We start from the raw sequence: 25887 nt of genomic DNA, 5'->3' as shown, positions 1-25887 counted from the left end.
GGAGGGCAGCAGTCCCAGCTGCTGCATGAAGAGACGACTTAATGGCCTGCACGTGAACGCTTGAAGCTCGCTGTTGCTTGTCGCGTTGTCTTGATTGTTGTAGGCCAAATTACTCGAGCTGTCTGAAACTCAACCACATGTCGAAGCAAGCACTCGGCTCCCGTCTGAAGAGACCAGGTCAAAAGAAAACTGCCATTGTTGTTCGAGAAAAGCCCACTCTCAAGACGTTCAGGACCCACGTATTCCTAGAAAACCAAACGTGCTGCTTTACATAGTCACACATATACAAGCGCACGGAAAAAAAAAAAAACCTGATTATCAATTTCGATACATGGTGAGGAACATCTCGGACCGCTTAGAAAGAGCGGCTAAGCGCGTCCGCATTCCCATTTAACTTCCCCTTTTTGTATCTTATTTCAAAATTGTACTGCTGTAAAATCAAGCTCCACCTAAGAAGGCGACTGTTCTTCGATGTCGCAGTTTGCAGCCAAGCCAGGGGACAATGGTCCGTCTCTACGGTGAATTTGGCCCCTCCAAGATAGCACTGCAATTTTTGAATGGCCCATACAATGCAAGCGCATTCTTTCTCTGACGCGCAATAAGCCCTCTCTCTAGAACTCAGTTTTCTGCTCAAGTAGAGCACGGGGTGCTCATTACCGTCGTCATCTCTCTGGCAGAGAACAGCACCTAACCCTCGATCACTGGCATCACACTGGACCGTGAATTCTCGGCCATAGTCTGGAGCTCGCAATACCGGACGGCTAATCAGCACAGCCTTCAGGTTTACGAAGGAGGCTTCCTTTTGTTCGTCCCAGACTACATTTGTCGGTTCTGTCTTGCGGAGAGCGTCGGTCAGAGGGCTAGCCAAAGCTGAATAGTTAGGGATGTAGTGATTGTAGTACCCAGTCAGACCCAGGAATGCTCGAATTTCCGTCTTCGTGCTCGGCCGCGGGTAGTCTGCTACCGCAGAAATCTTAATCTCGCTGGGTTTCCTGAAACCTTGACCTACATTGTGACCCAAGTAGTCCACGGTCGCCCTTGCCAGGCAACATTTCTCGGCCTTTACGGTTAGTCCAGCTTGACGCAAAAGGCTCAGTACAGCTCTTAGATGTACCATATGGTCCGCCCATGAGTCGGAAAAAACCGCAATGTCGTCTAAATAAGGCACCGCGAATGTTTCACACCCCTTTAAAACCCTATCCATGAGTCGGGAAAAACAAAATGGAGCATTTTTGAGCCCGAAACTCATCATTGTTGGCTGGTAGCTGCCCGTCGGAGTGACGAAAGCCGCGTATCTGCTGGCGCGTTCAGTGAGCGGTACTTGCCAGTAACCTCGAGTAAGGTCCAGCGTAGTCACATATGCCGCTCTACTGACCTGTTCTACTCTCTCCTCGATATTCGGAATAGGATACACTTGATCCCTGTTTAGAGAATTTAGCTTCCGGTAGTCTACCACAGGCCTAGGGTCTTTACCTGGAGCTTCTACTAAGATCATAGGAGAAGCATAATCGCTTTCCGAGGGTTTTATTACTCCCGATTCCAGTATGCGAATTACTTCCCTATCCAGAATTTCTCTTTGCCTTGGAGAGAATTGGTAGCACCTTGATCGCACTGGCACGTCTGAAGTCAGCTCAATATCGTGCTCAGTCAAATCAGTCCTGCCTGGCCTGTCCACGAAGCAGGCCTCAAACTCTGTTATTAGCTCGCCCAGATCGGACAGCTGGGATTTCTTTAGTTCTCTTCTCTGCTTCGTCTTTCTGAGAAGCTCCTGAGCGTTGCTTCCTTTTCCGCTGAGGCAAATCAAGTTATCCCCAATCTCCTCAGGAAGGTTTAACGTTAGATTTACCATGGTTTCCCTCTGCTCATAAGGCTTCATAAGATTGCAATGATAAATGCGCACTGCTTTACGCCTATCGGGGATTTTCACTGCGTAGTTAGTGTCAGAAAACTCTGCAACGACTTTAGCAGGTCCTTCCCACTGTACTTCGAGCTTATTCTTGGGATCATTGGCTTGCTCCATAGCTAAGTCCTCTCGGGTTCCACTTAAAAGTCTCGTGAGATTACTAGACACTGGCGGCAAGAGGTTACTTTCAAGAACGTCCTCATTCCGTGTCTTATCAAGCTCACTTTCATGTTGACTTATCTGAGATGCCTCGCTCTCAAAGTTTTCTGGCCCGCTATTTTCCGCATTTACCACTGTTTTAACTGCCGTTTCCTCCGCTGTTGATTTTTCTGAAATGAGCAGTGTAGCTAGTTCTCGCGCCTTTGAACGTGTTAAGGCCTGCACCTCTCTGTCTCCGAAAATCAGAAGGCAAGCTTTGACCTTCTCGTAGTTGTCCGCGTCCTCCTTGTTTAGCCGCGCGACAACCTCCGCTGCCTCGCAGGGCAGAACCGTCAATAATCTCTGAGACCACGTGTCTCGCTGGAAGGACAGTTCTTCGCAAGTTCGCTCAAAGTTACCCAGATACAGACCGATATCCCCTGATATCACATATGGCTGCATGTACTTTGACATCTTGAAATCTGCCTCCTTGTTGAGAAGAGGTACCGCTAGCTGGGGACAATTGCCCGACCTCTTGCTCAACTCTACTTCTAATTTCCGGAGCTCAATTTCTAGCTCCCGCTTTTTTGCTTCTCTCTCAAGCTTCTCACGTTCGTGCTCCCTTTCCTCTTTTTCTCTCTGACGTTCGCGCTCTTTCTGCTGTCTGAGCTGTTCCTCCTTTTTTTGGGCGATGAGGTTCCATGCTTCACTGAGCTCCTCATCATCGGCTCCCAAATCTGTGATTGCCTTTATAATCAAAGGTTTTCGTGCCAAACCACTTGTATCAATTCCCAATTCCTCACACAATAGCAACAGGTCCGGTTTCTGCAGCTTTTGTAGGTCCATGATCGCTCCGAGTGTCGGCTACTTCCAAAACAACTGTGCAAACTACCAAACCTAAAGGCGTTTCCACACTCTCTTTACCAGTTCTAAAATCTAACCCTGTTCTAGAACCTGGTCCACATCAGAAGAAAAGCCAAGCACTCACCCACACATGCGATCGATGTTCCGAGCTGCTCTCTTGTTGGCCGATTGTTGCGCCTGCTTGTTGCTTGAGATGCCACCTCCGATCACAAGATGTGGCTTGTAGATTCAGATCCACCTCCAATCACCAGATGTTGTGGCTTGTAGATTCAGATCCCAACGCTGGTCACCAGTTGTTGTGCTTGTAGATTCAGATCCCACCGCTGCCACCAGTTGTCGTGACGCTGGGGCTATGGCGACCCGGCCTTCACTTGGTAGCGTGCAGAGACTCCGGGTTGAAGAAGGACTGAATCTTCGAAGTTGGTAAAATATGTACAAGCAGGTTTACTGGCACTTTGAGAAAACGTATTTACAAGAATATTTACATGAAGAAGAAGGGTACATCAGCAAAATGACAAGCGTTAAGAGTTCATAGCGAGAAGCGACTGGATGAGCCGTTTACCCAGGGCCCAGAGCGACATTTCGTGCTCTGCAGCGTCCTTAAAAACCCCCTATGTCCAGCCCCTCTCTGAAGATGCTGACCAACCAAATCCAGGGCACGCCCCTCAGGTATCGGCATCCAATCGAACACATCACTGCACTGATGGTCTGAAGCACTGACTGGTCCGGCATTCATTCGTTGGGCGTGATCACTTGTTGGCGGGAAAAGCTTGGGAACGGCGAGGAGAGGAGGTACATTTCTATTCTTCAGCAAAGAAACCACAGGCTGGTTCCGACAAGGGGTTTTACTTCTCAGAAACCCGAGTGCACGTGGCGCCGCATAGGGCTCCCAACATGGTCCCTTTTCGACAATTGCAAATCTTTCCTGCATTCCCGGGAAATCACTTAATGGCCGTATGAGTCATGCTCCTTTCTTGTCCTGCACGTCAGCGGACATGTCACTCTGTCGTCTCCTTTGGATAGGAGGCATTCATCACTGGAGGATAGCCCTTCTCGACTGGAAGGGTGAACAAAAGAAAGAAAGCACTTCCTGCTATTTCCCGCAGGGGGACGTTTCTTTGTGTTTTTCCAGACGTTCTCTTGACAGGGTCAATTTGGCATTTGCAGGTTGTCCACAAAGCAAAACATGCTTACAAAACAGGATTCCTGGAAACAGGCTCACTTAGAGCCATTGGACCATCACCACATATTCACAAAACTTATCCATGCCCACAGGCGAACAATAGAGCGCGCAATTGCGGATGCTTGGTCGTAACATCTTCCTAAATTTTTATTCCGCAACTTCCCAAATTACCAACCATCTTGTTATTTAACAGTCAGATTATTATGCGGGCAAATACGGTAATTAAACTTCACTTTTGTTAAAGAAAATATTTTCTGTTCTTTATAGGGCAACTGAAGGATTGACTGTGAAGACGTACAATACAATGAATTTAAGACAAGCATTTAAGCAACCGAGCAGTTCAAGAGAAGCTTTTTCGGGCTGTCGAAAGGCTCATGTCCACGCTTGACATTATAGTTGACAGATAAATTTTAAAGTAAAACAAATCTGGTACAAAAACCACAGTCTGACTCGCTTACACTTCGCAAGTTAACCCGACGCAAAAAGCGGTTTTGATTATCTTTCTTCACGCCAGAAAACCGCGTCACGATGCACAAAACTTGGCAAAGCTCTCGAGAAAGTTTCGAATGCAGGGCACTCAACACGCGTGCGGATCATGGAATAAACCAGGAAGTTGCTCGTGATCTCAAAACTGCGTCAGTGCAGCAGTACCCACTTAAGACAAGAAGGCACTTCTACTTCTCACCTTTACACATGAATGCGCACGTCTGATGGAACGCAGGTGCCAGGTTTTTGCTTCATATTACGGCGCACAACGTCTGCAGCGCATGGAGGTAAAACAGGCGGGCACTCGCTTTGCCTGCCGAGATGAACTTTCAGTTCTTCTTCAGGTGTTGGCCTTATAATGCATTATGCTAGGAAGCGGTTGGCGGACCAGTAAAGTAGGCTAGTTTTCGACGGTTTCGAAGTCACTTTTAAGGCTTTACAAGTCAGCATTTCTCTTTCCCCGCTACGAACCGCCAGCAAGCGCATGCCGAGCATCCTGCGAGCGCAACGAGCCGAATGGAGCAGAAATGAATAAAAAAAATTGCTTCGAGAAAAACAAGCCCCCAGAAGCACTTCCTCGTGTTACGGCAACGGAAGGAAAGAAGGAGAGCTATTATTTTAGTACCGGACATTGGCTGCCAACACGAACATCTGTGGGCGCTCGCAGGGTCTGGCTGCTTCACCGGCATTCGGCACGTTTAGTGTGCTGTTTCCGTTTGCGTTGGAAGCCATCATCCGTTCAACTTCGTTTCCACGTTAATGAAGGAGGCTGCTTACCTTGATAGGCGTCTAATCCAGCTGTCGCTGTAGGCCGCAGGTGAGGAGGAAGCGCCGAAAGCAACCAACCGCCAGCGTTTGCGTCGCAGCTCTGCATTCGCAGCCACCGCCGCCGACGCGAGCGGAAAAACGGGAAGAGCAAATGAAAAGACCGTCTACGACGTCTACGTTGGCACTGACGCCACCTGTTGGCCCCGCATTGAACGACTACCGGCGCTTGAAAGCCGCGGTCGCATTGAATGCGTACCGTGAGTTGCGACGCCAATCTCAGCCGCTGTGTGCCTCTGGTCTGACCCATTTGACAGTGCGGTCAAAGCGAACAAGCCCCCAGTGCATTCAAAGCGCCTCTCCTAAACCCCGTGTTGTCAAGTGCAAGAGCAAATAGATATTTAAGCTTACGTTACAAAGGAACATAGCCTAAAGAGTGCAATAGAGTCGCGGTTTGGGGCCAATTTATTCAATGTGAGGTTCCTCGAAAGGCCACCCAAATCTCACCTCAAAGTTGTTTTTGCAAAAAAGCAATTTACACAGCCTTCAATTGAGCCACAAGCTTTGGCGCAGTAACAGAGCGGCATAACAACCGAGTTCCGTGGATCTTGCCCTCAATTATTGTGTGTTCTGAAGGAAACATTCGCATTAACGCCGGCCACAAATCCCGTTTATAACGTCATTTCATTCTCAAAAGGTAGCTAAGTACACCCCTACTTCAAAAAAAATAAATAAAAGAAGACACACTATCACCTAACCGAACTCTGCCTGAACGCGTGATTTCTCAGATTACATAAATAGCAGTTGGAATTGGTTATGGAAGCCTGGCTGCTGTCTAACAGCAAACAATGAAGCAATGGTACAGAGCTCATTTTCTTTTAACTAAAAGCTCTAATGCTATCAGCAATGGCCACGACAGCAAATATTCGAGTGCCGTGGTATAATCAAGGAAGGGAAGTGCTGAGAGAAGCTCTCGCAGCAAGGCCAATATTGCCATAATACCGCATCTGCCGCTTCCAAGTGAATCGAAATTAGCTCTTAACCACTGCAAACACTCCCCTCAAATAGTGAATTCCCTCTCTGTTCACTGCCGAAAATTTACTGGTGCTAGCAACTACCAACATTTCCACACATTTCCGTATTTACACTACTATTACTGTGTGGCTAATTTATTCAACCTACGACTCCAAGTGCCCCTTATACTTCAACCCTACTTTAACGATGAAAACTTTGAAAAAAAGGTGAAAGTGGGGCGCCAGGAGGTCAACTGTGGATAATTTCGCACTGGCGGCACAATAAGCCTTGCGTATGCATTCATGTTGCACCGCATTAAAGGTTGTGCAGATGGGGCAGCAGTCCTCGATCATGTGTCAGCAGCAACTGCTGCCGATTTGTATTTGGTTTGCAATGCGCGCATTATTAATTAGGCATCAACAAAAAAGGAAGAAAAATGTTGGCTCATGGGAGGGCTTGAAGTAACAGCGCTGAGTTATACACCATATTTTCGTTTATTCACGCAACATTTCCATATTCTTCTCTCCGCGGGGAGGCCTTCTCCAGCTCCACCGATGTCTCTTCCTAATTAGCAGCTTGAAAAAATAACAGAGGGAAAAGAAACGAATAGCATATGAGGTGAGCGTCCATGAGTTCCAGCAACACCGCAGTAATACACATGCCGCTTCTCTTACGTCACAAAAGAACACCTTTTTACAATCGAGCTACTTAAATCTCTAGCCCTAACAGCGACGATGCTACTTTATTTTCTTTCAAGAGTGTCTAATTTTGTGTCAAAAAAAAAAAATATGATCCCCGCCCCATAATCAATTTATATGAGACCTGCTGCAATTGCTGACATGCCGGAGGCGGGTGATGTTTTCACACAGTTATCACGGGCAGAGATAAGCGTAGTTAGCAAAGCAATTCTCAAGCATTGGTGGGAACAAATATCTTTGCTCTAAGGTCCAAAATAAGTAGCGAGTGCTCTTCCCCTTGTAATGCACTGCTGTTCTCAACTAGCAAGATTTATTTAATGGGGCAGTAAAGTTCGACCTCAAGGCGTGAAGACAAGCTGCACCATCGTATTTTATTTTTCATGCTGGTTCACATCCTTGTCGAAAGCCTGCCACGGATTTGATAGACTGCCTATAAGCCCCCTCTGCCGAGATACCCTAACCAGAAGGCAATGCGCGCAAGATATTCGTGAACTAGACACACCGTTAGTAACTGATATGATTTATCACGTCTCTGAATTGTATTGGTTCGCGGCGCCATTCGTTATACCAGCCCTTCTAAAATCACGCCCTTTCTAGTTAGAGTAAGCAATTTAATGCCTCCAAATAAACACTCACTTCGGAAAGTCTCTGAATATTGCTAGTAAGTGAGGTGATGTTTTCAAGTACGGCGTTTATGTCTCTTCTGGTTGCCCAACTTAAAAATTCGAAACGGCTTAGGAAGAATTGTTAACCATGGTGTATAGCGTTGTCAGCTCTGAAGAGGGAAGCCTATAGTACCAAGCTACTTGCACAATGAAGGACAGGATGACCCATTCGATCTCAGCGAACACCGTCGCCTCACTGACGCAACTCGATGAAATTTCTCCATCTGCCCCCGTAGGTCCCTGAAGGAGGGTGTCTCAGCCTATAAACACAATCATGTAAAGGCTCGTTAAGTGATAGAATTAATTTGCCAAAAAACCATGCTACTTAGCCATTATGATTGTAAAATTTGCCGCCTTGTGTTGTCCCCTTTCTCCTTCCTGTGTCTTTTGCTGTTATTCGTCATTATCTATTTTCAAATTTCCTACAACAGTAGCCTCCAATGTTTGGCGGTCAGCTTTCATGAGTTCATTTATGCATTCTGGCAGAAATGTCACGAAGACAGTGAACTTGTACTCCCAAAAATCTAAGGCGATACAAAAGAAAGCAGCCAGTCTAGCAAAGAAAGATTCAAAGAGCCAAATACAGGAAGGGGGGATATACATGTAATAAGCGTAGAAAGAGGAGATTAAATCTGTTGTTTACGTAAATATTATTCACTGCCTGCGAATTCAGGCGGCGACAAAAAAATATATATATTTTATGGCATCTGACGAGCTCTAAGGCTCCATAGTGTGTTTCGCGTCTGTGCGCAATACCTCAGGAGAAACACGATAACGTTATCGTGTTATCGACCCTGCCAACCGTCCTTTACAGGATATGAACGGGAAAACCAAGCGATATGTGTCAGGCGCATTGAAAGCGCCGATACAGCAAATATGGTCTCTTTGCGACTCATACACACCTCCCTCTCGCCGTCTGCCCGCAGTCCTATCAGCCACTATGCGCGGGATGTACAGTAGTAACACAACATTCCCCGCTTCCGCCTGGCGGTCGCCAGAAGCCACAAACGTTTATGAAAAACCAGGCATTTAATTTCTTATCTTCGTCCACCTTTCCCATTTCTGTAAATTTCTCTGCATATCGCATGTCAGGAAAAAACATCTGGCGCTCACGTTAGGTTGAGATCACGACGGAGGTGCGACTTATCAAAACCTCGGCCTATATCCCCTCCCCCCCCCCCCTTCCTTTCCTTTCACGCACATAAATGATCTGTCTCCCCAGCAAGATGCAAATCGGCACTTATAAGGTATATGCGCCAAAGTAGGGCACCTTTCCGTAAACAATATTCTCTTGATCGATTGAAGAACACGAAGAAAAACAATTTAAAAACTGCCGGTTTATACTGCGCAAGTGCTAACTTGACTTGGGGAACAATACTGAGCTTGGCGAACTCAAAACCCGAAGAGGGGGAAATGGGATCAGCGTTTTCCTTACAATTTCACATTCAAAGCAAAGCAATTACGACGGGGCAGAGCTGGGACCACACCATTTTTTTTTTTCGCTATATCGTCTTTCCTGTTTCCGCCGGATGCTGCTAGTGTCAGGGGTCTTGCTTCTTTCCTCGTTGGCCATAGTTCTGTAGTCTATACGGCGAGCTTTCAACCGCGGAAAACACCCCCCTATTGCTTATTCTGGCAGAAAGCGAAAGGTTGGCGCAACACCGTAGAGTTTTGCATATTCACTTACGATGAATGTCACATTGCTTTGCGATAGCATCATTTAGAAACGAGGAGAGAGAAGATACTCAGTCTAAAGGTTTTAATGTCTAAATAGTTGCATCAAAGTACATTGTACATCCGTAATAAAGCTTGTTGTCTAATGCGCCTATTGACATTATTACACTACTCACAGCAAATCCTTAACTGGCATCTCTCTTCACTTATCTTATTTTGTGAGTTTTATGCGAGTCATTTAGCACTCGTGAAGCCATTACTGCATTAATAGCAGTAAAATGGAAACCTTACATTGTAGGGACAGCGTCGATTCAGGATGGAGCTAACGACATAAAATATAACTATGTATAAACCCCAAAAAGACATACCTTCCACGTCGTATTCAGGAATACCACCTCACTATTGTAAATATAGCCATTTGCTTGACGCACGAGCAATACCGTTTACAAGTAAAGAAGCAGCTTAAGGTAGCTCTTTTCCTGTCCTTCCAAGTCATTTTCTACTTCTCGTCATGTCTCACTGCTGTTGAAATATAATTTCGTTGAGAAGACTGGATATTTCTGTAGGCGACAGCTTTGGGCCGCGCAATCAGCAGAAAAACTACAGGGGGGTATCACGCTTCGACGCCGTTTTCCAGTGCTAGAAATCTGCGCTACTAACTTCTAAGCCGTGTGCATGCAGATCTCGCACATGCCGTGTTCGCCCTGTGTACGATATGTGTTGCTTCTATCACCGCTGTATATTACACTCGCTGAGCAATCCAACGACAAGCAAGCACGTGGACGTCTGGGCGGAGATAGGAAACCCCGCTGAGATATCGTAGTGGAATGCTGCGCTTTTCAGTGGGAAAGGTGACGTGAGTTTCTTTGCCTCTTTACCACCAAGGAGCTTAATATTGGTCCATATTATTTCAAGCTGGTAGATGCGGCCACTCATTGTTACATGTGGTACATGTGGAGTGAGTGAACAAAGTAAGCGGAGTAAATTTGTGATTTTACTCCGCAGGAACCGAGATGCTAATTTAAATCACTGGTGCTTTTAAGGTTGACCTATCGGCACTGTTTTCGTACGCCTCCGACACTATTCAACGAAACTTTAATATAGTTACATTGTCCTGAATTGTATTGAACTGTTTTCTATTGCATTTTATTGCACCATGTTGTATGCTGTACAGCGTGCCCTGTATTGTATTGGACTGTATCTTATTTTACTGCATTTTATTATGTTGTAAAAAGATCACTTGGCGTGAGGGGCACAGGACGTAGTGGGCTTGTTTGCAATAAGTGGAAGCAGTGGAACTTTCTGTTCAAGCGAGAAAGTTCCACTGCTTCTTCCTGTCCTGTCTTCTTCTATGTCTTTGTCCCTGTTAAATGCGCTAGTCTTTTTATTAATGATGACACACCAGCTAGCCCAGCTTTCTGCCTTGACTTCCTCGCTTGAAGACAAGTCAACTAGCTGGATGTAATATTACAGAGTCTGGGGTTCGTTTTCAAAGCAGCGCCGTCCATTGCAATGGCAATGTATGTTTAACAAAGAACTCACAAGATGCTGATACGTCATAGCGGTACAGCACTGCACGTGGCGCCGCGAGGTATTCATGTATTGCAAAAAAAATGCACTCTGCTTCTTCGGCGGTGCCCGTCAGCGGAGCGTGTAAGGTGGAACGACAGCATCCTTGAAAGCGTAGGTATCGCAGTTTGCGTCCGTCGGCAAAACCAGAATTTCTGCCATGCCGACCAAGCATTTGTGACATAAGGGGTAGTTTGAAGTCTTTTCTCCGCAATTGTTTGGAGGTAAAAAACTATAGCCTTTAAACATGTTGCGTTTAAACGGCGCGAAATTCTCGTATACATTTTCATTCATTTTCTCCATTTTTAAACAAAATAAAGTCATCGCATGATAAAACCTGGTACAGCGAGAATCCATACCATTATAAGTTACTTCACGCCGGAACTCGCTGATGACGAGTTGAGAACTAAAGATCTTATAATGACCGGTCTGACCTGGTAAGCTCTCCGGGAGTAAACCAACTGGAGAACAACAGCACGAGAGCCATTATGGCGAGCCACTTACCTTTCTTTTTCTTATTTTTTTCAAGGATAATAATATGAGGCACACACGTATTCGTGCGTGTGAAATGTCCCACAACACATTTTCAATTTATTGCCCCCCCTCCCCCTATAAGAAAAAAAAATAGTCCGCAGGAAGAAGCTTCAGATTGAAGTGGGGAATCAACAAGAGTATAAGAGCGGTGGTACACCACAGTGCCCTATAATTAGGTCCAGCCGGCACTCTGGGAGATGTTTTAATTGTCAAGCAACTATCCAATGATATATGAAAATGTTATGCACCTGTTTATGGTCATGCATAGTCCGAGGATTTGGTTGATGACAAAACTTTGCTTGTAAAGTTTTTCCGGCACTCGCAGAGGGTAGTTAAAACTGCCGTATAAAAGGATTTCTTGATAACAAATCTGAGGCAGCCATGGAATATTTAAGAATCTTTTTTGCAAGTATTGAAAGACGCAGTCTAAGCTTCCGATGCGCAGTAGAATTTGGTTTCTGGAGTTTGGCGTGCATTCACAACAAATAATTCCATCTTCCATAAAAAAATGAACGGGGCGCGTTTTTGTAAATTAATACCAAATATTATTAAGCCAGCCGAGAGAGAATCTGTAGATACATTTATTGCTACCGTATAGTTATTCATTATGGGAGAAAATACGTTTAAAAACTTTTTGGCAGGCCTGTGCTCAGTCGCTTAGGTGTTTTAAAGAACGATGTGAGAACTAACGCTGCTCTATTTAAGAATTACTTTACGAAAACATTCTCCCTTAAGGATATGTTAGCCCTGCCTGATCCTTTGGTGTTTGTTTATTTGTTAAAATTACGTACACTTTCCATTTTCAACTAGCTTCTGCCTGTACAGAATTTAAACAAGTCAAACTAAGGCAATACCAACCGTGCACTCGAGCTTCAGAAGAAAGGACGACGCTGTCAGACTAAAACCAGACCAGCGGCATCGAGCAACACTTACCACATAGGCCTTCGTAGGCGGGATGCGGCTTTTGGGGGCAGAGGTGAGAACAACAGGTGCCCTTGGGACAGCGGCTGCACGGCTTCCCGCTCATGTACACGTGTCCGCCCATCTCGTTGCCCCTGCGCCAAGAATACGCCTTAAAAAGAGGTCGCAGCTGATCTGCCTCTGCGAGTTTCTTTCCGTCTAACTTCTTTTCTCCGGGCCAGCTCGCCTCTGATAGCCTCTACACGTCGCTAATCGTATCGTCGAAGGTACGATTCGACTTGACGGGATGTCAGTAAATAAAACTCTGCACGCCTTCACCAGTCTTTTACTTAAACAGAAGTCAAGTCCAACCGTTAGATGCGTCCCTAGAAGAGGATGCGGTGCCGAAAGCCAACCCTGCTGAAGAGTTTTCTTAGTTATTTAACACGGAGGAACAAGTGGAGACGTCATTGCTGTTTTCGTGAACTACGCCACTTGTAACACGGCTAGAATATATGCACCCTTGACCAGTCAGAAATGCTGTCTGAACCATGCTGCTATTACTGCGAATAGTTGACTATAACTAGACAAATGACATTATACGCGTTGTGAAAACTGAAAGTATGTTAGCATCTTTAGTAAGACCCTTCTATTTTCTTAAAAGAAAGGGGGTGCTAAATAGGCCATGAAAGCAACGAACATTGTCTAACCGGTATGAACGCCAGTTTTGTGGCATTCATACGTAATATATAGCTTTCGTATTTAGCTTTCCCGGTCAGCTACGCATGGGCCCGGTTCTGTGGTTATTTAGTTTCAGTATCCGGCGCAGGTTTTCTCATTGAAACGCGCCGGTGTCAATGGGCGCAGCCACTGTGAAAAACGCAAGTTGATGTAACCATGCGTGGCAAATAGGAGTCGTCAGCCAACTGGATCATTATCGAATTCACAGCATTGTTTGTGGGTGCGGTATAATATATGCATGACCTGCAAATTGCTCGTAATTATTCTGTGCGCTTTAGAAAAATTTGAATAAATAAGCTCTTCGATGCATTTGAGAACCACAACAGGGACAACGAAATCTAACTTCGTGTTAAGCTTTCCTTCCCTGAATGATTTGTTTGGCCAAAAGTCACGCGCTTTATGGCACGGTGCATTTACTGCACTTTAGACGAAAGAGAGACTCCCACGTACGCTGGCCAGTAGTTGCAGAGGTAGATGTTCGTGTTGGCCTTGGACATGCAGTCATTCCACGCACAGCCGACCTGGTTCGACTTGCTCCAGAGAAGCTGTGCAATGAACGTAGAACGATTATTTAATGTGAAGAAAACGTGATGTTACATACAGAGCAAGTGAATTAGAAAAACAAGAAAAAAAAGGGTTCATCGCTTGAAACAATCGTTTCTTCGAGCTACAGTCTCAAAGAGACAGCGTTTCGCATTTAACTTCAGTCACAGCCATGTTTTGCACATCGTCTTTTTTTTTTTTTTTTTTTTTGCCTTCAAAATAGTGGCTGAACCCTGGTAAAAGTCGACGCCAAGTTCACAAAACTTTCTACTTGAAATCCAACTTAACTGGCAGGCTCATGGCCCCTGGGCAGCCATTTAATTGTAAGCAGCCCAGACATGCGCAGTAGCCTCTCTTAAGGAGAAGTTTTATGAATACCGCCCCTCGTTTGAACGACTTACAGTCCAGAACTAAACAAGCAATGAGGATACGTTCGAAATTGCGGAATGAAGCCTCCATTCTGATACTTGAGCTCGGAAGACCGGCTGGGAGCAGCCAAACTTTCCTGTCTTTTTTAATGTGATAGCACTAGGGGCTCCTCATCGAGGAAATAATGGCGAGTTCTGCGTTCAGCGTGGGGTGTCATGAAATACGCTTATTGGTCAATGCAGTGTGTGATCTCATGAGGCCACGTGACACGACCGACTTTGCACGTGACAGCTGGTCACGTATGTGAAATGGCCAAGCGTGGTTGCGGACTCGGCGGTAGCGGGCATCTGCGTTTGGTTGTGTGTAGATACATTCTCATATCAGGTCTTGTGGAGCCACATCGCGTGGAACATCACTGCAGATGCATAGGGCTATACATGGAAGTATTTCGCTCAATATTGAATCTCGGCGACTGCACAATTATCATCGCATATGGCAAGCAGCAATGAAGGAGAGCAGTAGCAGATCGAACGTACTTCATTGCTTAATGCTACAGCATTTTCGACATGTAATATAATGAATTATCCTTTTTTCTTTCTTTGCTATGTATGAACAATATTTGAAACACTGATGCCCGGCTTATAGTAGGCTGATATGAAAAAAGAATCGTGTATTGTGACCGACCTACACATGACCCTCACAAGCACTATACTATCACTGCATAGGCACTATTCGCGCATTAACTAACGAAATCCAACTATACGTGCGTCCACCAAAATATAAATGCCACTCTCACAGAACAAGCGTGAGCCCGTTATTGCACCAGCCCTATCATCTAGTTTTCTTTCCAGAAAGATTAATCGTTGAACAACTCAAATCATACCGACTCACTTTCCCTATGGTTAAGACCTGCTATGCTACAGTTAGGCGCCTTCAAAAGAATAATAATAATAAACTGCATTGCTTTCAAGTTCATCGCGGTGTCATCACCTGCTCCGAGCACTGATTTTTCTCTCATCAACTTCAGGAAGTGTAGGATACACAGCGCACAGCACAAACGGCAACGACATGCATGACGCACGAACGCGCGAGATATGCGTAAGTGTACAGACCGCCGTAAGACGCGCCTGCATATCAAGGTTAAGCGCTGCCTCGAAGCCGTAGTCTACGTCTTCGTTTCCCTCAAGGCCTTCTCTCAGCGAACGAGCGCGCGAGCCAAAAGCAGGAAGTCGGTCGGATAACGGACAATCAGGCAGCGCCAGAGCATGCATGCGGGTCGCTCGCTGCCCGCTATAGTGCTTGCGACTTCATACTGCCGCAAATATCGTTAACAGTTCCCCAAAATTTCATACCAGAAATAAAGAAATGAACTCAGGCGGGGTGAAAATCTGCTTAAACCGATTAAGACATGCGAAAGCACTGTTTCCGATGATATAGTATGCATGGGTTTGCTTGGCGGCCAAATATATATATATATATATATATATATATATATATATATATATATATATATATATATATATATATATATATATATATAGTTACGAAGCGGCAAGCCGATGAAGACAGGAGACACAGAACATGACCGATTACGATGGTAGATGACGTTTAATCAATGTTCGCGGCGGGCCTAGCGCGAGCGCTCCTGCCTGCGCCACTGCCCGCTTCTTCTTCCTTGTCGTCCGTAACAATATATATACGCAGACAATTGAAAGGCAAATGAGGGGCTCGTTATGACAAAGTTTAACGAAGCTGACAGACTACGAGTCTAAGGCAAACGTTGGGGATTTTTTTTATATCTTTTGTTGTTGGTATTTGACAAGAATTAGTCATATATATATATATTGGATGCCCCTCAATCGGTGTAAGCGGAGTTAAACCCCGACTATATTTATTGCTTTCGCTCTGTTTTGAAGTTTCGCGCTCGGCTACATTATATATATATATATATATATATATATATATATAGAAATGAATCACTAGGAATTTAAAAACATAACGGATGTTTCGATTGGGGACCGATCTCGGTGGTTGGTTTAGCGGAAATAGAATGGTACCCTCGGATAGAGCGTCAAGGACAGGTGTGCAAGTGACAAAATGGTTGATGTGGGTTAATTCACGTTGCGTAGCGCTGAAGAAAACTCCGGTACGAACAAAGCTTCCCCTGTGATCGATATCGCAATCTGATCATCACTCGTGAGATCCAACAAAGTGCGCTTTAAGTGGTGGAGAACAGAGGTGAATTCAGCGCACTGCCATTTTTTTAGCCCCCTCAGATGGGGAGAGAAAGTGGAAGGAAGCTGTGAGTACCGGAGTTTTAACCTCTACTTTTCTATATACAGCTCCTTAACGGGGCGAAATTCTTGGCCCTCCCTCTTCCTACCACGCGGCAAGAGAGACACTGTTCCAGGTGCAGAAAGCATTCATGTGAATTCACTGGTGCGGTTTGTGGAATAGCGCACAGCTTCTATAGTGCGTGCAAGCCGAAGTATGAGGCGATAACGCGATTAGACGTGATCGCAGGTTTTCGCCGTGCTGATGTACCACAGAATGGCAGCTACTTTGGCCTTGGCGCACACCTCACTTATCTTGGCTATCTACCCTCTATCAACATGACTCGCTACGTGGCTCCATAGCCTGTGCAACTCACTGGGCCGCAGGTTTGAGGATCAGCACAATGAAAATATATCAGTTTGTTAAAACCATAATGTTTGAGTTCGTTCGCTTAAAGGAGTCAGTCCATCTGCTAGCTGGTGCATGAGAAGGGAAACTAGTATGAGGACAACAATGAGGAGAGGTTTTCTGTCTCTAGGTTTGTCTCGGTAGTAGCAGCTTGCCCTGGGCATAGCCTCAAATGTATTTGCTAGTTCCAGTCGGTTTCGCATGTGACTTTATATGTCGTATCTTGCGAGAAACCAACACGACTCGTGTTGAGGTTTTACGGTCAGCTTCCCAGGCGGCACGAACCATCAGCCCAATATTATAGTACTTTGCTAGTAAAGTACTGGTCCTATGCTGGGCTGGGCATTGCCAACTTAGTACCAATATTGGGTCAATGGATTGTGCTGCCTGGATTACGCGCAAAAAGCATGACCAGCCGCGAGTGATGAGTGCACTTTCCTTTACAACGAATGTTATTAAATAGTTAAAACACCTTCAGTACACGTGCAGAAGAAACATGAGGAACTGAGTAAACCAAAGCTGCTGCACACGACGGCGTATGCGCATGGAAAAGCCTGCTACCTGGCTGAGGACGGAAACCTTCATGCGCACGGGCAGACCCGGCTCACTTGGTGGGACAAAGTGGATGGGCGCCACGCCCCAAAAGTTCACCGCACGGGTCCAGTTGGCGGCACCCCCCATGGCAAACAAGTTCTGGCCTGGGCGATCGTCGAGGCCTGCGCACGAGCAAGATAGTAATAAAGCCGTAATATCTGTCTCGAACGGAATGTAAGGCTAAACTTAAGGTAACCTGTAACAAAAGGTTACTCCGTTGGGATGAGAAAGAAGTTGCTTGCACTGAAAAACAATGAAGGGACACTTAAGTTGAACCTTTAAGTATATGAAGTGACATAGTTAATGGCCCCCATCTGCGGTCCGTTTACGAAGCCGTGTTTGTTAAATGCACCTGACAACTTGGTTAACCACTAATTCCCTAATTTGTATTATCTTACATGTGTTCACCAGCGTGCTGTCGCCAGCTAGCTCATTTTGTGAAAGACCACTCATTCGACAAGTCCTTGTTTAAATGGCGGTCTTAGTGTTTAAAATGTCGGAATGCGCATTGCCGCTCTAGGTGCCAAATCTCAATATTTAAAGCTTCTTATGTTGGCTTTCCCGCGTTGCACATTGATCCAATGGCGTCACTCGAATATTTTTTGTTCCGAATACTTAAGCAGTTCATGGCAGAACGAGGAAGAAGATGGCTACGCAGTATGAAAGATGCACTGAACAAGCGCTGAGGGGGAGCCTCAGTTCCCAGGCCGAGCCAATGTTCTGACAAGTGGACTTGTCTTCGTCGGACCCAGACGAAGACAAATCCGCTTGTCGAAACGTTGGCTCGACCTGCGAACTAAGGCTCCCCCTCAATAACCCTTGACCAGTGCCCTTTGACACCGCATGCAGTGACACCATTAGATGGTGTCACTGCATGCGGTGCAGAAAAGCCAAACTTAAGGAACGCTCGAATGAATCTGTTTCACGTTCGATATATAAAACCACGCTGCCGATCAGGATATTTCCAAAGTGGTATCCATTTCGGAGTTGACGGCCTTCAGCTTCGCGTTACAACCTCACTCCTTAAACCAAAAATTAAGAAGTTAAGTAGCCATTTTAGTTTGTCCACCTTGCCTCAGAGAATCACTTGCATAGACTATGCCAGTGTGACTTTAACAACCTTGCAAAGAAGAGTCTGTACCGAATAATTTTAGATACCCACTATGTGCACTGACTGCAGCGCGCAGAACCGACTTGGCTATGCAGTATATTGTTGCCGCAGCTTCGCGCCTACAGAGCAACCAGCAGTTGTTAGTGCGTGGCTAGCTAAGCAACCAACAACTCCCAAGACCGTGCTCCGAATGCATACTTGATACTTTCTCTCGTCTCTGTTTCACACCCTGCATCGTGTCTAGGTGTCTATCGTGTGTCTAGAGTGTAGCCCGAATGAGACAGGATCAAACATTTGATTACCAAACAGCCTCTACAAAGTCCGTCATAATATTTTTCACCCATTTCACCCGCGGAAGTTTTTCTATTAACCCTGAAAAAAAAAAAATTAGATACTAAAAATAGATCGCATGTTACGAAAACTTAACTCGAGCCAGGCATTGTTGCTTGCATATCAATCTCGTAGCACGAACTGAAAAATGACTAATAAATAAATTCTGTTTCTGATTCTGATTCTGAGCAGATTAATAAGAGATTCTGTGGAGGGTGCTTTCTAACTGGAGGCTGAAACTTGATTTATTAAATGTGCAAATGCTCATTTTGCTGCTGAAATGCGGCGCAAAATTCCTCAAAATGAGCAAGCTAACTACTCTGCACTGGGTTCGGGTGGCTGCATAATAAACTTGGCTAACTTTTCGCTTCCCGTCTCAGAGCAGCATCCATAAGCGTCCGTAAGCGCAAGGAATGTACAAAATCACCTTGCATCCAGACTTACCGATATCGCAGCCCTGACAGCCAGGCTCGAACACGCAGTTAGCCAAGTGGGTCTCGGCAAGTTTCTCCAGCTTTTTGCTGTACGTCTGCGTGTGAGGCACATTCACAGTCAGATTAAGGCACCTGGAGGACGAAAGATACTATGCTGGCGCTCGACTAAAACAATAGTGTCGGCAGCTATGACATGTGATCGTCGATCTAGAGCGGGAAGAAACACACTTAGTTGGTATGCCTTTGAGGAACCGAAATTATTATGGGCGAGAAACCATGAGTTGTTTGTGAGAGGAGGGCGGTAGTAAGAACCTCATGGGTTCTCCGCGAAGGCAGCGCACTACAAGAGCAAAAAGGAAATAGGAACTGATGTGCAGTTTCGCCCTCTTTCCTACCCTGCAAAGGTGAAAGGAGTCGTTGCTGCCTTCGATTATTTCAGCATGACAGCAAACAAGAAAAGAAAAAGATATGCAAATATACATCGCAACTGCAATGTCATATAAAGGCTTCACGCAAAAAGACAACCACAGATTTAGTAATGAACTGTCTGCTCCTCAAAACAGGAGTGTGTGGCACCATGAAGCTGCTATTCTCAATTAGGTGGACCTAATATTTCTCGCAAAAGGAGGACGAAAATTAACTGCGTCTATCCTTGCAGGTCTTGAACTGAGCACTCTACTCAAACTGTTCACTTAGTCAGTTCCGCTGATATCCTACAAACGCTTTCAAACACACTGAACTTTTTGTCTGGAAACATTGCTTGAACGCAAAGTAAAATCGTGAACGTCGTCTGGCTCCGAGTTGTTTCTTGCGACGACGCCAAGTAGACGCGTACCATGCCGTCGCGCACATCGACTGCGAACGCGGGTTGGTGCCCTACAGTTCCTATCTGTTGTGGACGACGACTGTTGCGGCGTGCGTCTTCCTCTCTCTCTTCTTTTTCTTTCTTCTCTACTTTCTCTCTTCTGTCCGCACGAGGCAGCGGAGTGCCCCGCCGGGGTGGTGCAGTGGCAAGACGCCCGACTACTGTGCCGGAGTACCCGAACCCGACCTCGGCGGCTGCGTTTCGGTGGAGGCGAAACGAAGAGGCGTCCGTGTGCTGTGCGATGTCAGCGCACGTTAAAGATGGTTGGTTGGTTGGTTCATAGGAAGGGAAAGGCGCAGTATCTGTCACACTTGCTCTGTGGACACCTGAACCGCGCCGTAAGGGAAGGGATCCCCAGGTTGTCGAAATTACTCCGTAGCCCTCCACTACGGCTCCTCTTTCTCTCTTTCCACTTTCACTCCCACTTCCTCCTTTTCCTTACGGCGTGGTTGAGGTGTCCACAGAAAACAAGTGAGACAGTTACCGCGCCTTTCCCTTCCTATAAATCAATCAATCAGCGATCTACTGGTATAGTGCCTAGGCACTGTACTACTGGTACTGGCTCCGAGTTAGTTTCTTGCGACGATGCCAAGTAGACGCGTACCATGCCGTCGCGCATATCGACTGCGAACGCGGGTTGGTGCCCTACAGTTCCTATTTCTATGCCCCGGTCTCTGTCCGCATCACGCAGACTATCTAGATAGTTCGAACTCTCACTCATGGTGCCGATTTAGGTTTACACCAGTGCTGGCGTTACACAGAAAGCGGAAGCATACGAGCAGCTGAGCCACAGACTAGGCACTATACACAGACCGCGCCATTCAGAGCAGGGCACAAAGATGGCGTCGGCTGCGCACTGACGTCAGCTTTGGCGTCACATGAATACCCCTATAGTCCAACTTCCGGGCACGTGGGTTAGTCTCTCGCACACACTGCCAGTCAACCGACACAAACCTTTGTACGATGAAGACCGATAAACCAACTGCAAACCGTAGAACTCAATGTTCACACGTCGAGCTCGTTAACGCCAGCGCCGTATGCGTCGTCCGCCTCTCCTACAGTGACCGATCTCTCTCATTCCTTTGGAACATGTTTAAGAAATTTTCTTTTAGTGCTGCAGCACTACTACCCACCTACCTGCTTTCTCGCAAAACCAAAAAAAATGTTTGAAACCGATATGACCTTTGACCTTTCCAAGAGATTTCAGATGTTCACAGAAGTAATTAGGTGTGACAGATACTGCGCCTTTCCTTTCCTACAAACGAATTACGGAATTTCGTGTACATCGCGTGGGCGCGCGCGATGTACCGCGTGTAGCAACAACGCTCAGGTTTTTGTATGTGGCTGTAGGAAGAAGGAAAAGAAAATGCACGGGCTTGCTACTGGCTCTGTAGCTGAGCCACCTCCGCTGCCTCGTGCGGACAGAAGAGAAAAAAGATAAGAAAGGAAAAAGACGAGGGAGAGAAAGACGCGCCGCAACAACAGCCGTCGTGCACCACCGAAGCAGTGGCGGGTGCAATGACGGCCTACAACAGATAAAATTCGGTGGCTGGCTAGCCCCAGCCGCAAGCGGCGTTGACCTACCGTCCCAGCCCCGTAGAGCCAGGAACTGCCACCTTTCGGTTTTCGTATGTGTTGGTTAAAAAGTTAAATTGGTTCACAGGAAGGGAAAGGCGCAGTAACTGTCACACTTGCTCTGTGGACACCCGAACCGCGCCGTAAGAGAAGGGAGGAAGGTGGGAATGAAAGTGGAAAGAGAGAGAAGGAGGAGCCGTAGTGGAGGGCTAAGGAGTAATTTCGACCACCTGGGGATCTTTAACGTGCGCTGACATCGCACAGCACACGGACGCCACTTCGTTTCGCCTCCATCGAAACGCAGCCGCCGCGGTCGGGTTCGAACCCGGGAACTCCGGCACAGTAGTCGGGCGTCTTACCACTGCACCACCCCGGTGGGGCCGCAAGCGGCGTTGACCTACCGTCCCAGCCCCGTAGAGCCAGGAACTGCCACCTTTCGGTTTTCGTATAAGGTGTTGGTTGGTTGCACAACTTTTAGGGAGGGGCGAGGGTGGCTGATCCTGGCCCTGATGGGGCTGGGAGAGGTAGGTCATCACCGCTTGCGGCGAGGGCTAGCCTGCCACCGAATTTTTATCTCTTGTAGGCTGTCATTTCACCCGCCACCGCTTCGGTGGGAAACAATGGCTGTTGCAGCGCACGTCTTTCTCTCCCTGTTCTTTTTCTTCCTTCTCTATTCTCTTTTCTGTCCGCACGAGGCAGCAGAGGTGGCTCAGCTACAGAGCCAGTAGCAGGCCCGTGATTTTTTTTTTTCCTTCTTCCTACAGCCACAACAACAACAACAACACAACTTTTATTTCCATCGGAAATGGGCGTCCTCTTCCATGCCTCCGGCACGCGTGCCGGGGAAGAAGTCGTGTGCCCGCGAATTAGAGGCTGGCACGTAGTTGGGACGTAGACTGGTACCCCCGCCAGATGTTAGCCTAAATAATAAACTTTCGCGTGGAGGCGGCTACAACCAATACCTTCATGAACCCGGTCTGGACGTTTCACGCGCTACCAGACCTTAGGGACAATGATCTGTGCAAACACTGTGGGGCGAGGGGGGCCCTCGACCACATAATTTGGAAGGGCCTACAATCCCCAGGAATAGGACTAAATATAACATGTAGAGAAGCCTAGGATACCCTGCTGCGAAGCACGGACCCTGCGATCCAGCACCGCACCGTCCATCTGGCGGAAGAGGCCGCAACAAGCGTATAAAGTGTGATACGTATTCAACGTCATCGCTAACAAAAGCATTACTTTAAGAAGATCGTATTTGTGAAGCACATGCAATGTGAGATCTTGAAGCATGACGGCCTGGCTAACACAGCAAAATAACGTTTAATGATTGAGACACAGCAAACACAGTCCTGTTAAGACGCCCTGCTGCTGCACAATATTCCGGTAATAATCCGTGCGTCCGCAGCAACTGTCAGTCATCTTCAGAAGGATTAGGATGGTTTTAGTACTGGCAGTCAATCAATGATGTAGTAGTAGGTGTGTGCATATTAGTCAACAACAATTCGTTAATTATCTCATGTTAAATAGTGAACGCTAATTAGTTAGATAATTAATTAATGCTAATTAGTTCGTTAACAATGACAATTAGCTTTGTGATCTCGAACGCACACGCGCATGCGCAACGTCCTCGTGCGCAAACCTCAACCGACACCTAATAGCCACCACAACTGCGCACGTGAGGTCACAATTGGCAGTCAGAAGCAAGTCCCCAAACGAAGCGAAGCAGTGGCCAGAGGGCAGCGACAGTGGTGGTTAAAGGCTTTCGATTCTGTGCACTTCAGATCGTCAAAGTGTCCCCAGAATGTCTTTGGATGCAGTTTTGTCTCGTTTAGAGCGAACGACAGCTCTAGTAAAACAAATTCAGTACATCAGCTGCATATCAGGCTGCAGAGAAGCTTGCACGATTCGGAGAAACGCCCAGTGGATAGCGAGCTGTCTGCGGTATGCATGGCCACATAACACACGTTTATAGCGGCGTTTTAAATATAGATTGCCTTTAGAATGACACAGAATACTCTGGGACACATTTTTTCCAAGCACTCGCCAGTTTTTACAAATGGCCAGCTCCACTGGTACTCTCGAAAAGAGAAATAAATACCAAGATAAGATTTGCGTACATGTACTTGAATGAGTTGCCCTCTCGACTCGTATCCACATGCGTTACACTGCGTTTTGCAGCGCATTCCAAAAGATGCTTAATTCTTTCTCAGCCTGTTTTAGGATACATGTGCTTGCCCTATACCAAAAGGGAAACAACATAGGTGGTCTAATAAATCCTAAAACTGTTTTGAAAGTATTCGCTTCCATGTATGCTTTGAACTCTAATCCTACTTTTTACCCCCAGTCGGTGCGGCGTCTGCGCGTGTTTGTAAACACGGATTTGGTCTATAGTTTTCTCGTTACTATCAACTTCAATTTTGTATTGCTGTTTTCTAGACATTACTGCAACCTTGTTCTTATCCTAATTGGTCTCAAAGGTTTCGTTTCGCAGCGATCACCGTGCACTGAGAGAGCTTGGAATTGAAAATCGCCACGACATGAAAGCTCCGCTCACCATCTGTTGCATGTCTGCCGCTGGCGGCCACTTCTTTTCGTTTCCCATGGCCACGGAATTTCGAATCTGGTTGTGAAGCTGAACGATGACATCGCGTTCCTCGTCGCTCATCGCCACGCATCGGACGCTGGCGAGCAACAGCAGGGCAGCTTGTACGAGCAGAGCGAATCGAAACGGGAACGCCTGGTTCATCGCGCAGCGCCTGCGTTGCGACATATTTGCAGTGAGGTATGCTGCCCTGTTCAATAATTCTCGGTCAGTGCAAGCACCAGGTGATTTGGGTATAAAGCCAGAACTAAAGGTGCACTTTCACCGAACCAAATACAGTAAAAACTCGATTTAACAAAACCCGATTTAACGAAAGTCCCGATTTAACGAATATATCCCTATTCCCCCACTGACGCTCATATGGTCCAATGCTTTGAGTAACTCGAAATAACGAAACTAATTTCGCTATTCGTCCCGATTTAACGAACCTTTTGCTGAAAAAATGAAGGCGACAAATTCTACTTTTGATCTATTTTGTACAAAAAGCTCAAGGATGTATTTACTGCGAGCCGACGGTAACATCATGCAGCAACTACGTCCCATTTTTGCCAAACTGCGTGGTGCGAAACGCGAGTTATATTGATGATAACGTACGAGATTTTGCTAGCGGTAGAAAGCCGGCCCGTCGACCCCGTGTGGCAGCGGTGCGCATGCCAGCACCGGGACAAATTATGGTTGCCCTTAGTCCACTGCGACAGTTTGCCAGAAAACATGAGAAAAGAACGCATAAAAAATCCCGGCATATGTTGCTTACAAGCCACAAGCAAGCAAAGAACAGCGACGTCTTTGCTGGGAAAGAAATTTAGTCCCCTGGGGCCATTCTTGCTTCGCAAATATGATGCCGCGGTACTTCCCTGATGCCGCGACACCATATAATAATCAATTTTATTGAATTAAGTGACCGATAAATGTTTTTCTTGATTTAATGAAGTTCCCGATTTAACGGAATATTTCGCGGCTCTAAACTTTGTTAAATCGAGTTTAAACGGTACATTGTGAGCCATAAATGCATGTCATATAACCAGAGTGCTCCCCGTGAGTTTCGACCAAATGAAACTCCTTAACGTGCACAGAACCGTCAGCATCTTTAAGGCGCATTCCTATATACATAAGGCCGCAAGAACGAGTAGAAACAAAGCATCCTTCCCACCCGTACGATGTCAATAATGCCATGGATTGTTGAGCTAGTCAGTCACACATGAAATATCCAGCAGAACACGCAACGACACAATAAAACACACACACACACAGACAAGGATAATGCTGTACTTACAACTAAATTATTAAGACCCGTGCACTTTCTTCTCTCTTCACGTAATCGATATACAACTGACTTCTTTTTTTTTTTTTTCGCTTCATTCTCCTGCAGTAGAATGTCTTTGCCTTGAGAAGAAGCAAAAGCCAGGCTTTTACCAGTAACTACAGGTGACAGCACAGGTAACATGACGAAGGCGTCAGATTAAACAAAAAATGCTGGGAGAAACAAGACATTTTCAAAAAGTAGTCACGGGGGCTGCCATATTGGATACTGAGCTGTGCTCGTAGCACAGGGATGCTGAGGATTATCTGCCCCCAAACCCGCCCTACAGCTCCAGTCAAACCGGTTTCACCGAGGCTCGTAAAACAAAAATAAAAAGTCTTATCA

The 25887-nt window shown here is 46.3% G+C and overlaps 2 protein-coding genes across 3 annotated transcripts in view; both read right to left on the bottom strand.

Moving 5' to 3' along the window:
- Positions 1-5509, bottom strand: part of LOC146185463 (sulfide:quinone oxidoreductase, mitochondrial-like) — a 40010-nt gene extending 34501 nt beyond the window's left edge. Inside the window, exon 1 of one of the 2 annotated variants that reach the window (XM_084606428.1) lies at positions 5352-5509. The gene's annotated coding sequence lies outside the window, so the exon portion shown is untranslated. The remainder of the gene's footprint in view (positions 1-5351) is intronic. The other variant, XM_084606429.1, reaches the window with a different exon arrangement.
- A 1336-nt stretch (positions 5510-6845) lies between these two features.
- Positions 6846-24386, bottom strand: LOC146185462 (venom allergen 5-like). The gene is made up of 6 exons (XM_084607825.1): positions 24195-24386; positions 19208-19292; positions 17290-17444; positions 13585-13679; positions 12427-12548; positions 6846-6928 (listed from the first exon to the last, which is right to left on the bottom strand). Exons 1-6 carry the CDS (start codon positions 24384-24386, stop codon positions 6918-6920), a joined length of 660 nt encoding a protein of 219 aa, XP_084463951.1. The 3' UTR covers positions 6846-6917.
- Between the last annotated feature and the right edge of the window lie 1501 nt (positions 24387-25887).

This window comes from Amblyomma maculatum, chromosome 6 (assembly GCF_055883805.1).
Source record: "Amblyomma maculatum isolate TAMU_Amacu chromosome 6, ASM5588380v1, whole genome shotgun sequence".
Taxonomy (NCBI): domain Eukaryota; kingdom Metazoa; phylum Arthropoda; class Arachnida; order Ixodida; family Ixodidae; genus Amblyomma; species Amblyomma maculatum.
Note: the sequence above shows the minus strand (reverse complement) of the source record. Positions and strands in the feature narration are given on the sequence as shown.

Excerpts from the sequence above, each read along its gene's own strand:
- LOC146185462 (XM_084607825.1), bottom strand. The coding sequence starts at position 24,386 with ATGAACCAGGCGTTCCCGTTTCGATTCGCTCTGCTCGTACAAGCTGCC. Across the intron at positions 13,680-17,289 it reads AGGTTTCCGTCCTCAGCCAG|CTTCTCTGGAGCAAGTCGAA; the intron begins GTAGCAGGCTTT and ends TTCATTGCACAG. Across the intron at positions 12,549-13,584 it reads CTCTGCAACTACTGGCCAGC|GGGCAACGAGATGGGCGGAC; the intron begins GTACGTGGGAGT and ends TTCTTGGCGCAG.